Raw genomic sequence first — 12,627 nt, forward strand, 5'->3', positions numbered from 1 at the left:
GTTCATCTTTTGAATTAGGTGAGTTTAAATGCTTGAATGATTCACAGGTTAGTGGCAGGTAGCTTAACAAAGAACCCATTCTTCTTAATGAAAATTTTGTTTTAAAATTTGCCTAATGAAAAAATTAAATTGAAAAACCTTTAGAAAATCTGGAGAACTTTATATCGGAGCACGTTTAAAAGATGGAATAGAAATTAAATAAATAGCATCTGGTTCAAGAGAGTTTTTTTTTCTTTTATAATTTTTTATACATATTCTGGTTTACAAAGTAATGATGTATTCACTCCAGCAGCCTCGCAACCTGCTTTTTAATGCGTTGCATGAACATATTGAATCCTTATTATGCAGACATGTCATAATACATAATCTGACGCTCTATAAACAGTTTTCCAGTCCGGCTTCTTGCAGTGCCATCATGTCAACAGTAGCAGTCTGACCACAGACAATAAAACACCTGCCACAACACTCAAAAGCGCCCGTAGTTCCGGTGACAGCACGACTCATTGAATATATTTTCCCACACATAAAAACAGAGACAGACCCGAACAAAGCGACACCAGCGATCATCTGGGGACAGGTAACAAGGACAGAAGATAAAGGAGTAAATCAGACGGTTTTAATCAGCGAAACACCAACTGGACGCAGCGCCGCCACAAGCAGCAGCCGCTAATTACTTCTTTACAAAAGTTTCACAGGATTTATACCGGATGTAGGTTGAGATCAGCTCCAAAATAAAAGCAGCAGAAGTTAATGTTACTGTACGAACATGTAATTATTAGCAGGCACTTTTATTTGAAAAGAACATAACCGGAAAAACATGTTATCGTTGCCGCTAGCTTTCCGCTGTCACCAATATCCTCACAGTTGAAGGTGGGACTTGGCTGTGCGCTGCGTTGGTGGATGCTTTACAGTCACACCAGAGGAACCGGGGACTTGGAGAAAAGCACTTTTCGGAATTTCAGAGACTCGCAGACTCATTTCTGGCTCAACACCGAGACACAACAGATCGATAAACATGAAGAATCCTCTGTACTGGGCTATGCTGATCGGACTGACCATCCTGTTGATGGAGCAAGGTAAGTGATGCATCTTTTTGTACATTTATTTGGACATCCTTTGAGCACTTGTTATTGCCACCTTCGACCCCCGTGTTGGTGAGTTTGGCTTAAGTGCCTTATTCATGTCGCAGACGGTGTTTGCCCCCCAACATTTGACGCCAGGGTGCTTGTTATCTAAGCCGCAGCTTAAATTAAGCGATTAGTGAAGTGCAGCCGAGCGCGCTTTGTGCCAACGGCTTGTCTTCAAGTACTGGAGCGGTTTGCTTGGAGTGTATTTTTACTCTGGTTATGTTCGGCTTCAGCTTTATCTCGTCTGTGAAAGTTTAATCCTGCTGGGGCTGCTATTTTGTAGCCAAGTTTGGCTTTGTTTTTGTATTTTTTGCGTCTAAAAAAGAGGGGGAAAAGGGAGCTTGAGGCTTCAGTCATTCAGCTCTGTAGCGTAATGCACCTGCTCTGTGCAGTTGTCCTTTTTCCCCCTTTGCGCTTGTGGCTCCTGCTGCCCGCGGATCATCTTGACGCATTGGAAATCTCCCGGACTGGAGGTCTCTGCTGCGAAGTTTATTAAGAATTAGTTCTTAATCCACATTGACTGCGCGGTCAGGTCATAGAAGTTAAGCCATATATTCTCCGGACAGGCAGTAGAGCTTCACGTTGGAGAGGAGGAGCAGCTCAGGCTTTTTCTAACCTTGTTTACACCTGGTATCAAAGCTCGAGATACATATGGAGCTTTCTCTTAAAATCAGCACATAAAGACCAGTTATCAAAGTGCTCCTTAACCAATCCAAATTAAAAAAATTTTTTACTATTTTTTTTTTTTCTTTTTAAGCTCCATCGTCAGTGTACAATGAGGCTGGGACTCAGGAAAGATTAATTCTCTAAATCCTCCTTGTCCTTCTGATAATTACCCTTAAAAAGGCAGAATCAAATGACCACTCATGTTGCATAAAATAAATAAACCAAGTCTGCAGACCACATCTTTTTGGCAGGTGGCTCATGTATATGCCTCTTGAGATGCTAAAAGTATCATTTTCACTCTTGTGATGAATCAAACTCTTGCACAGCTTAATCAAAGATGACTGACTGATTTTTTTTTTTTTTTTTGCATGAGGAGCTGAAGTAGTGCTCCACTCTCCATCACCTCATCTAAAGATGCATCTTGGCAAAAGTCTTGAGCCACCTCTCTTCTCTTTATATTTTTCCTCCAAGCAGCCATACTTTCTTGTAATCTTTTTAAAGTGCTCTTGAGCAATAGTTCCTCAGGTTTTTCTTTGGATGTTGGCAGCCTTTTCCACTCATCTTCTGCCCAATCCTTGTACCTGACCATTTTCAGAGGAATGTTTTTTGTTTAAGCCTCTTAACATTAACCTGATTCATGTAGGCATAAAAAGGCAGCTATCTCAAGGAACCACAACCAGTGTTGCGTCTGCATAAAACAGACAATTTAGCAACGAGCCAGATTTGCCTTGTGGTATGTGAAGAAATGAACGGTGACTCAAGACCTTTATACTATGCTGTCTGAAATCCCTTTTTATATTGCGTGTTTGGAAAAACAGTTAGCGGCTTTTGTAGCATATTTCAGGATCAGTGGATGAGTGGCCTTATTTGAGTGGTTTTAAATAAAAAACTTAATCTTTTGATCAGAGGTGTCAAAAGTATTTCCATTCATTACTCGGGTAGAAGTATAGATACTAGGGTTTACAAAGATGTAGAAGCTGAAGTATCTAGTCAAGGTTTTTACTGAAGTAAAAGTGTAAAAGTACTGGTTTCAAAACTAAAAGTATAAAAGTAAAAGTAATGGAAAGTAATGCCATTAAGGACAAAAACTTAGGTGCTCCACAGGTGTCTATAGTGCACCACCCCACCTCCCCAAAAAGACATTATTCTAAAGATCATCATCATAATAATAATAATAATAATAATAATACATTTTATTTCTTGGCGCCTTTCTACACCCAAGGTCATTGTACACAAAAGGAAAAATAAATAAACAAATAACATAAGTTAAAAATAGATTAAAAGACATTGATATAAAAATGACATAAAACAATCAGTGACATGATTTATAGGGAGTAGGAGCAGTTTAAACAGGTGGGTTTTGAGTGCAGATGTGAATGATGGAAGAGAATCGATGTTCTGAATCTCGGATGGGAGTGAGTTCCAGAGCTGGGGAGCAGAGCCTTCAGTCGCTCTGCTCCCCATGGTAGAGAGACGGGCCGGGGGAACAGTAAGGTGAACGAAGGAGGATGACCTAAGAGCATGGGAGGGAGTGGCAATATGGAGGAGATCAGACAGATAAGGAGGGGCCAGATTGTGAATACCTTTGAAAGTGAGGACCAGTAACTTGTAGTTGATTCGGTATTTTATTGGGAGCCACTGGCTCTACAATAACTACAATTTTATATTGAAATGTTAATTTTGGGATGCTACCTGTGCTCTTAAGTCCGTGCCACCGACATATTTGTAGTAGGGTACGTATGTCTGCTACGTCCTCACTGGACTGCGACATGATTTATTTCATGTGCAGGTGTGATGGATTGCACACAAACCAATAGGGCGGTGGAATGGTATATGTTTATACTTCTCATCCAACCACAATAAAATTCACTCCATCTCATTGATGTGATTTATTTGGATAGTTTGCTTTTTGAACGACTTCAAGCCAGAAGAAAATAGGAGAAATGAGGCTATTTTTAAGATGGAAGGAGTAGAAAGTACAGATAATTGCATGAAAATGTAAGGAGTAGAAGTAAAATTGGGGTGAAAAACAATTATTCCAGTAAAGTTTAGATACCCAATGTTTCTACTTAAGTAAGGGATTGAAGTATTTGTACTTTTTCACTTGACATCTCTGCTTTTGACTTAGATATTTTCAAAGTCCTTTAACCAGGCTTTACTTTGTAGGGGTGTATGTATCTGTACTCAGCTATGAAAGCTGATTTTCTTCCAGCTCAGAGTTGTTTCTGCCGAAGCTTTTTTAACTTGTGGTGAAGGTCAGGGAGAAAGCTAACATGCTTCTCCATTTTTAGTTAGCTTATTAAGGATAATGCAATTTTCTGAGGTAAATTTTTCACAATGACTTCAAGTGTGCCTTTCTTTTCTTATAAGATCTCATGAATCCAACGTGTCTACTTAAATCACTTTCCTTCACTTCACCAATCACAGTACCCAGCTGTAACGTCATGTTAGAGCGATCATGTAAGTAGTCTTCTTCTGTGGTGCTTCATGTAAGCTCGGCCGTTTCCTGTTCCTGTGGCAGTTGAATGTAAACTGATAAACCGTAACTTTGTTCCACTGAGATGAAATCACCATGGAGCCAGAGCAATTTTATATGACGATACAATTTCTTCTTTTTTTCCTTTACTATATTCATCCTTTCCCTTTTTTTTCACATGGCCAGATTTAGGGTGAGGATTAAAAGCTATTTGGTCAGTTTGGGCATCAAAATTCAATTCCACATAGAATTAATATAAAAATCTGCAGTCCTGCATACTCAGACTCAAAAAGAGTTTAAATTCTTGTTAATACCAGGATGCACCCGCAGACAGGTCCTGGCAGAGACATATGTAGGTCCAAGCATCTCCGTCTGGCTGCTGTTTGGCAAATAAAGGGTGTGCTGTCAGGACCTGTGCATGTGATTACACCAAACCTGCCTGAGCAGCTGTTCTCATAAAAGGGCAAAGTTATTACGTGTGATTAGTGTATGTTTTTGTGTAGCGTTTAACTCTGTGTACGTTGAGGATGGTGCCCCGTCCGGTGATTTTACCGCAACCATTTGGTGTGTTGCCTTGATAAAGTGAAAAAAGGACTGGTAGTGATTACTGTCCTCATCAGTAATTGATGATTTATGTGAGAACGTTTTCCATTAATACAAAATAATAATAATAATAATAAAAAAAAAAGATTTCTGTTCCTTTTTGTGTCCCAAACATTACTCTTATTTTTTCTCTTACCATTTTAGAATTAAAGTTAGTAATGATTATCAATAAAAACACACAAAATCATAACTGAAATTGTTATGGAAGCTGAGTTGGTGAAAGATAAAGGTTTTTTCTCTAAAGCATATTTTCCTACCAAGTTGCCTACTTCACACATCAACACAAGATTTAACATGAAATGGCTGAATATTTTTGAAGGAAAGAAAATTATTTATTTCTACTCCAACAAACATTATTTAATTTAAATTAATAAATTTTTTCTTCTCTGATGATGATTTTTGCTATCCAATACCAAGCTCTTTACCAGGCACTCTACATATTTTTATTCTTTTTATGAGAGACCACAGATTTTTATACCATACTGGTATCAAGTAGAAATGCTTTATGATGTGTCTAAAGACTCTTCAATTCCAACCAATTGTGTATTTTAGATCTATCCGTGGTATATGAAATGAATAAATTAATCACTGAGCGTGGTTTAGAGGACCAAAAGAAGCTTGTTTTATCCCCTACTTAATGATATTCAGCACATTTTGTAGCCACTAAAACCGTTTATCACTTATGTTGACGAGTACAGTCATTATTTTGCAGGAATAATGTCAAGTGAGGCAAACCCTGTGAATACCTGATAACATTCTGAAAAATACACAAATAATAGCTGGAACAAGCTGCAAGAGGAGACAGTGTTTTGTTTAATGTCATATTGCCAGGATGCTTGTGCTTTTAATACACATAAATAATTCCACCACCCCTTCTTTTCATTTCAAGTCCAATCCATTCTCCAGACAAGTACTAAAATTGTGCTCAAAACATTTGCATATCAGCAGATCTCCAACAAAATCAGAGGTGTGCTTGATAAGATTAGATGGAACTTAAATAGTTCCCATGGGGAAATTGGGTCTTTGCTGCATCAGAGTAGAGCACGAATACGGATGATGCAGATGATGTACGTTGGATTTATTTGCTTATACAAACATTTTTTGACAAGAAATCTAGAAAACAGGGCCAAAGAACACAAGTGAGTGAGTAAAGGCAGGCAGGTTGATGGGTGGAAGAGTATGTTGGAAACGGGAGTGATAGCTTACACATGAACAGATTTATTTAAGCTAACTGTAGGTTTATAGTCTTCCACTGAGTATCTTTAACTTACTAAACTTAACACATGTAAGCATGTGTAGCTAAAATAAAGATTCTGATTAAACTAATTTAACTTCACTTTTATTTATTTAGTGGCAATTCACAATCAAATACTCACACTTAATATATTAAATAAAAATCCTTTCAAAGAAAAGTGTGCAATTTTGTTCTGATTCATACAGTACGAAACTATTTCATGCTTTTTTAAAAACATGGATAGGTATTTGCTTCCTTTCATTGCAAGCTAGCTGGAATTTGATACAGCATAACCCATATTTCTCAAACCGCGACCAAATACTTGATGTTCAGTAATTAACCATTATTTTATTTCCTGTCCCTAACAAGGTATTTAGGCTTTATGCCCACAAAGTTACTTTGATGTGAATGAGAAACAAAGATGCCTGGATGGAACGGTGACATTCAGAGTAAAACATCAGGACAAGAAGAAAGTCGCTCATACTTGGTACGTTTGGCTGCAGAATTCTTCTGGTCTGATTTTTGTTTTCACATTTCACTTGGTGTGCATTCACACCAGGACAGTCCACTACACTCGGTCCGATTGAGAACTCGATTCAGTTTGGGGGTGCAGTTTTCTCCTGAACTGAGATTGCATTCACACTGCATTTTTTTAAACAAATTGGACCTTTTGAAAGAATGTGTTCCACTCTCCGCCTGAGGTGGCGCTGCACCAATAATTACTGAAAGAGGAAACGGGACACAATGAAGAAGAAAACTCCTCTCTTGATTTATGTAGAACTGCTATTTCTACAACATAACAGATAAATATGGAGCTGCATCAGATCTTAGTGATTTTGGGTCGATCAGAACTTTTAAAGAATTGTTCCATGTCTGACTGCGAGCTTCTTCTCCCGTCCAGAGCCGGCCATTGCCACATGGTTGTGTTTACCTACAGTGCTGTGCGCTGAACCCACAATACACTTTATTTTCTAGTCCGCTTCCTGTATTTGGTGCGCTTGAAGCGGGCCGAGACCTGCGTTTGTAGGCGGACTGAGTCCACTTCTTTGATCCGAATCAGAATTAATTTGCGTGTTCACAATACCGCAAACAAAGCAGACTTTCCGAGCAAACAGACTTGGATTCCAATCAAAAAGGCTGGTGTGAATGGGCCCTTAATCAAACTGAAACTTTCTAATAATGCATTACCTTCCTTCCACTGTATCACGAATTACTGAAGAAAACTCGTCCATCTATTGGACAAGTTTTCACATGAGTTGTTGCATTTGGTTCACATGGAGCAAACCGAGGCCTATGTTTTCAAGTGGATCAGAGTTTACGTCTCCTCAGACGAGCCAGACTTTGACCTAACAAACTGATTTGATTCACAAGGGGTGGTAAGAATCCCCTCATAGATTAAACAAGTGAATAATAAGCAGAAATAGCACCACCGTACACTTCTAGTGAGTCATTAAGCAGGATTGAATGAATTCCTTTTTCTGACTCAATATTTAGTGTTTTTTCTTTCAGGAATGTTGATTTTAAATAATTCAATATATGTACTTTCCCCATTACCCTGATAAACCTGCCAAGTAGCTTTTATGATTATTTAGTCAGGCAAGGCTGTGTAGCAATTTTTAATACAGAATTAAGTTGGTACAGGAGCTTGTGTTACCTGATCTGACTGTAATCAATAAGGAAGCAGCCTGTGCACGTTGTGATCAGTCAGGAGGGAATTTTGGAAAGGTTGATGTGAAAGAAGAGCAGATGAAAAGAATTTGCACTGATTTCTAGAGACAGAAAGAAGTGCTCAGGTTAGAGCTAGCTGGCTGAGGATGTAGTAGCAGTGGCAGGGAGTAGTGTACAACTGGATGGCAGCTGACACCAATAAGTACTTGATGTGCTTCTTTGGGCACCTTGAGGGGATGAACCACAGGCTAGAATTGTTGTGGGGCTGTGACAGCTCAATGAGGGTGAGAGGCTTTGTCCTTGGTAGACATGAGTTCAGTTTCCCGTGGCAATACTTTGTTTTTTTTTTCTTTCTTTCTGTTCTTCCCACCAGTAATAAACTCAAGGAGACCAAACAATCTTTTACAATACATCAGAGTGTTGTGCTCTCCTTTGGCTGTCTCATGCACAATGGGAAAACATGTGGGAATATGTCAAGGTCGGCTTCACAGCGCCCTCCACTGAATATGGAGGTCATGTTGTACCATCAAATATATTTGCCACGGACAATTGTGTGAGCTGCCCATGATGGAAGTTATTCATCCTAGACAAGTTGTAGTACAAAGAAGGTGTTTGAAGTGATTCTTGTGTTGCCATAACTGGAGGTTGGAGCACAAAGAGCGCCTCTGCTTCTCTACAACAGCTTTTACAAGCTGTGCTCAATTTGCACTTAAAAGATATGAAATAGAAATGGTGAACGGAAACAGCAAAAAATGAAAAAAATGTCTATTATTGTGCTTCATCCTGTGTATTATGAAAGTGGTTGTTGTTGACCAGAGTCAGACCTTTCTAGCTGGAGGTAACTTTCAAACAATCAGCATACAATCAATGTGTACTGTCACCTTTGCTAGCTCTGTGTTGTTTACTTTTTGAAGGACTGCATGTCCATCTGTTTGTGTTGAAAGATTACCCAGAATCCCTCTGTCTGTGGGTGCTGAGGGTTACATAGATGGATCCATATGCAAGAGTAAAATTGGCCTCTACAATGATGACTCACCAACTTTTTCCATTCTGAGTGATAAAATGAAAAAACTCATGTGACTGATAGGTGTCCTCACAGATAACCTTTTCCCCTGTATAGGGGCCGAGTGAGATCTGAGCAGCATAAACAATCATTGCACACACTAGGAAGCAGCAATCCTAACATGTAGCATACCAAACTGATGGGGAGAAACTCAGCTAAAAGACCCTAGTAAGCATTGTCATCCAAACAAAATACAATTAAAACCCCAAGCAATCTTATAAAAATATAATGCACTGTCCTCTGTATAGCCTCAGCTAATTTGTCAGCTTTAAGCAAACCACACAAGACATAATGTAAAAGCAGAGCATCTGCTGATTACAAAGGTGCCTGTTTTATCACTATGGGACAAAAAGTGGGTGAGCTAGCAGGTAGAGGGGCAAAAAACAAAGCCATAAAGTACATTTTACATTTTGCTGTTTTCTGACTGGTCACAGCAGGGCTTGATCAGCCAGTAGCAGCTTCGTGCAGTTCATTTTCAGGCTGGTTATGGAGCAGAAGACAACTCTGCTCTTCCTGCAGCTCAAGCGCGAACCTCCTGTGAGCGCTTCTAGAGGGTAGAGGGGCCTGCGGTAGCGTCCGCAACTCATTAGGAAGAGGAAACGATAAGTGTTTTCACATCAGTCTCAAAGTATCTAATAACATAAAAAAAACAAAACAAACAAGCAAAAACAAAAAAAACAAAAAAAAAAAACAAAAAACTGCTAAATTTGTCACTAGTCACTTTAAAAAAAAAAAATTGCAACTAAAAAAGGTCTAAAAACTGGCTAATTATGGTGACAAGTTGCTAAGTTGGCAACAATGTGGGTCCTGCAGGGGAGATGCTGTAGGGATGGGGCTGCCCACTGCAGTGCCTGTTTAAAATGGGTAGAGGCAGCTTGTTTTTTCCATGAACCCTGCAGACAGCAAAGTGGCATTTAAGTATCGATACCTAACTACCTACCTAACTAATATCTAACTCGATACTAATCGATTTAGAATCGATTAGTATCTGAGAATCGATTTTATTGACAACACTAGTCTGGTCCCTGAGAAAGGTCAAATGGCACACTTCTAGGTTTCCCGCCTGGATATACCTGTGTTAAAACTGCCCAGGTTCACTTTTGTTTAGGTCATGTTTTACACAGTTATACTCATTAGATAATAATTTACTAATTCTGCTATCTCATTATACAAAGGTTTTTATTTATTTATTTATTTTACCTTTTATGTTTTTAGGCAAGTATAAAATGTTTTATTTCTACAGTGTTCCAGGTGAATTGACTCAGACAGTCAGTTCTGTAATAATCTCACGTCTCAACCATACAGACGTACACACACACACACACACATATATATATATATATATATATATATATATATATATATATATATATGATGAAATTAATTTATTTTGAGTACGTATTTCAAGAGGCTAAAAAATGGTGGTTGTCCATCAGCTATTCCCGTATTTTTCTTCCTTCACCAGGTTTGTTTCCATTTCGGACAAGTACTTACAGTATTGCAGCCATGATTGATGTAGCCTATACCACCACCTTGTGGTGACACTAACTATGATTTGTTGTACTTCAAATCAGTTCTGGAAATGACAGATTTTTCCTTTTGTTGCTTTTAAAAAGATCTGATTTTCTTCGCTGTCTATGTCTGTTGATTGAACATGCAAACTTTATTTCCCTAAACTGGGAATGATCTGACCTCTAACTGAGGATCATCTTGCAAGTCATCAGAATTCCAACATTTACATATATATAGGATAGTAGGAATATTAAGTTATCAGTTGTTCACAAAGAGATGTTGATTTTGTATGCGAGAAAAATACAGTTGCAAAAGAACCAGACTAACAATAGAACATTTACCAGCAACAAGAAGAAGATGGAGGAAAAACACTGGAATTTCAAACTGCCCCAAAAGATGCAGGGCATGTTTATTTTCTGACACAGAGAATAAGAACGTTTCCTTCTGGAGTATTAATCCAGCTTAAGATAAATGCTGGTAATAGGCAGCCTCATTGTTTGAGCGGGCTCCCTCCCTCCTTTTTCTCTGTATGTGGTTGGGAGAAGGCACTGCCGGCTGCGTTGCCAGGATTCAACACAAACTCCTAAGGTTAGTTTGGCTTAGACTCTTGCAGGACTGCACTGTGGCCTTTTTTTCCTTCTTCCATCAACCTGTGTCAGACACAGATGAGAGTTATAGCCGGTCTGAGCGAAATTTGGAGCAACAGCTGTTACTGAATGACCAGCTGAGAAAGGACAGAAATAGAGGTGGTGGTGAGGAGCCGTGTTATGCTTGTTGTTTGCAGCCTTTTGTTGAAGACATTGAGATCATTGTTGATGGGTAGAGTGTGTTCTTATCGCAGGACCCCAGCTACTCTGTAGGGATGTCGAGCCAGAGGAGGAAGAGTCGTTGCTGTAAAAAAATGTTAGTGCCTCTTCTCCCCGTATGCAGTCCACATTCGCATGTGCAGAGAGAGCAGACAGATGGCCCACAAAGACAGGTAGATGCTGCCACCTGTGCACAGTGCTGTGATATTTAAATGGGATCAAAGAAAGCCGTGTTGGTGGCTTCTGCATGAAACCCACCCTCAGACTTCCTCATGTTAATGCTGCATATTTGAAAATGAAGTATTGTAAAGTACTGTTTCACTCTGCCTCAACCTGCCTTTTTCTATTTTTACTGCAGACGGTGATTAACCTCCCTACCCTACCCCAGTTAGCACCCTTCGCATACAGCAATTAACAATTTAGCCCTCCTCACTGTAACTAGTGAGCATACAGTAAGTGGACAGATACTAGTTGGTAGTTAAGTTTCTATGTTGAAGTAATTTTAATGTGTCTTATTTGTGACAGGTATAACTTTACTAAGACATACACATATGAAGGAAATATATAAAAACCAAACATAAAAGGGGATGGGGTATAAATGTTGGATTGAGGCTACAAACTCTAAATCCTGGATCCTTTAGTCACGCTGCTGATAAGTTTTTTGGAAGAACACCACAATGACTAGCAGTGGTTCCCAACCTACTTTTCCTGAGTAACCCTTCCATGCAGCTACCAAAAAAGCTGTGGACCCTCACCCCCCATCTGTCTTGTGCTGAAACCAACCATGCCTGGCTTTATGATTTCTGTAACGAGCTTCTCACAACACAGGCTACATTCAGGCTGAGTCCTAACCAAAGTTAAGGTAATTATCGACACATAGCCTTACTGTTGTTATTTTTAATGGGGACAGGAAGCTTCATAAACCACACAACACATGGATGAAAATCGATCGGATACCCAAGAAATAAGTAGCCAGCCCCCCCATGTATTCACTTTGGGACCTGGTTTAAAACTGTATTATTTTCAGGCTCCAAAACACCAGTTCCATGTTTAATTGATAAAAACTAAGACAGATACACCTCAACTTATCTTTGTGTTGGCAATGCATTAAATTTAACAATTGCACAGGTACAGTCAAAACCTTGCAAGACCCCATGTGATCTTTGGGGACAACCTAAGGGGGTTAGGGACCCCAGGTTGGGAACCACTTCACTAGAGTTTAATTTATTTCTGGCACTTTTTCCACAACTAAGGTAGAAAACAGACTATGACTATTATAGAAATAGAATTTACAGAATGATGACTACAGAGTCCACATCTAAAGTCAGCTTTTTATAACAATGGTGTTAAATAAAGTGAGAATTCTGAGATGTAGCTATAGAATTGCACTATAAAACTTACTGTCATGTGAAAAATAAAGTATACCCTGTTTACTTATAAGATTTTACATGTCAGGGCCTGATGCCAACTTT

At 39.1% G+C, this 12,627-nt stretch overlaps 1 protein-coding gene across 1 annotated transcript in view; it reads left to right on the forward strand.

Moving 5' to 3' along the window:
* Positions 1 to 904: 904 nt before the first annotated feature.
* The window catches only part of ntm (neurotrimin), a 547,770-nt gene continuing 536,047 nt past the window's right edge, over positions 905 to 12,627 (forward strand). The window contains exon 1 of the mRNA XM_042008016.1: positions 905 to 1,076. Within this exon, the coding sequence (XP_041863950.1) occupies positions 1,016 to 1,076 (61 nt within the window). The 5' untranslated portion in view covers positions 905 to 1,015. The remainder of the gene's footprint in view (positions 1,077 to 12,627) is intronic.

Source organism: Melanotaenia boesemani, chromosome 15 (genome assembly GCF_017639745.1).
Source record: "Melanotaenia boesemani isolate fMelBoe1 chromosome 15, fMelBoe1.pri, whole genome shotgun sequence".
NCBI classification, from domain to species: domain Eukaryota; kingdom Metazoa; phylum Chordata; class Actinopteri; order Atheriniformes; family Melanotaeniidae; genus Melanotaenia; species Melanotaenia boesemani.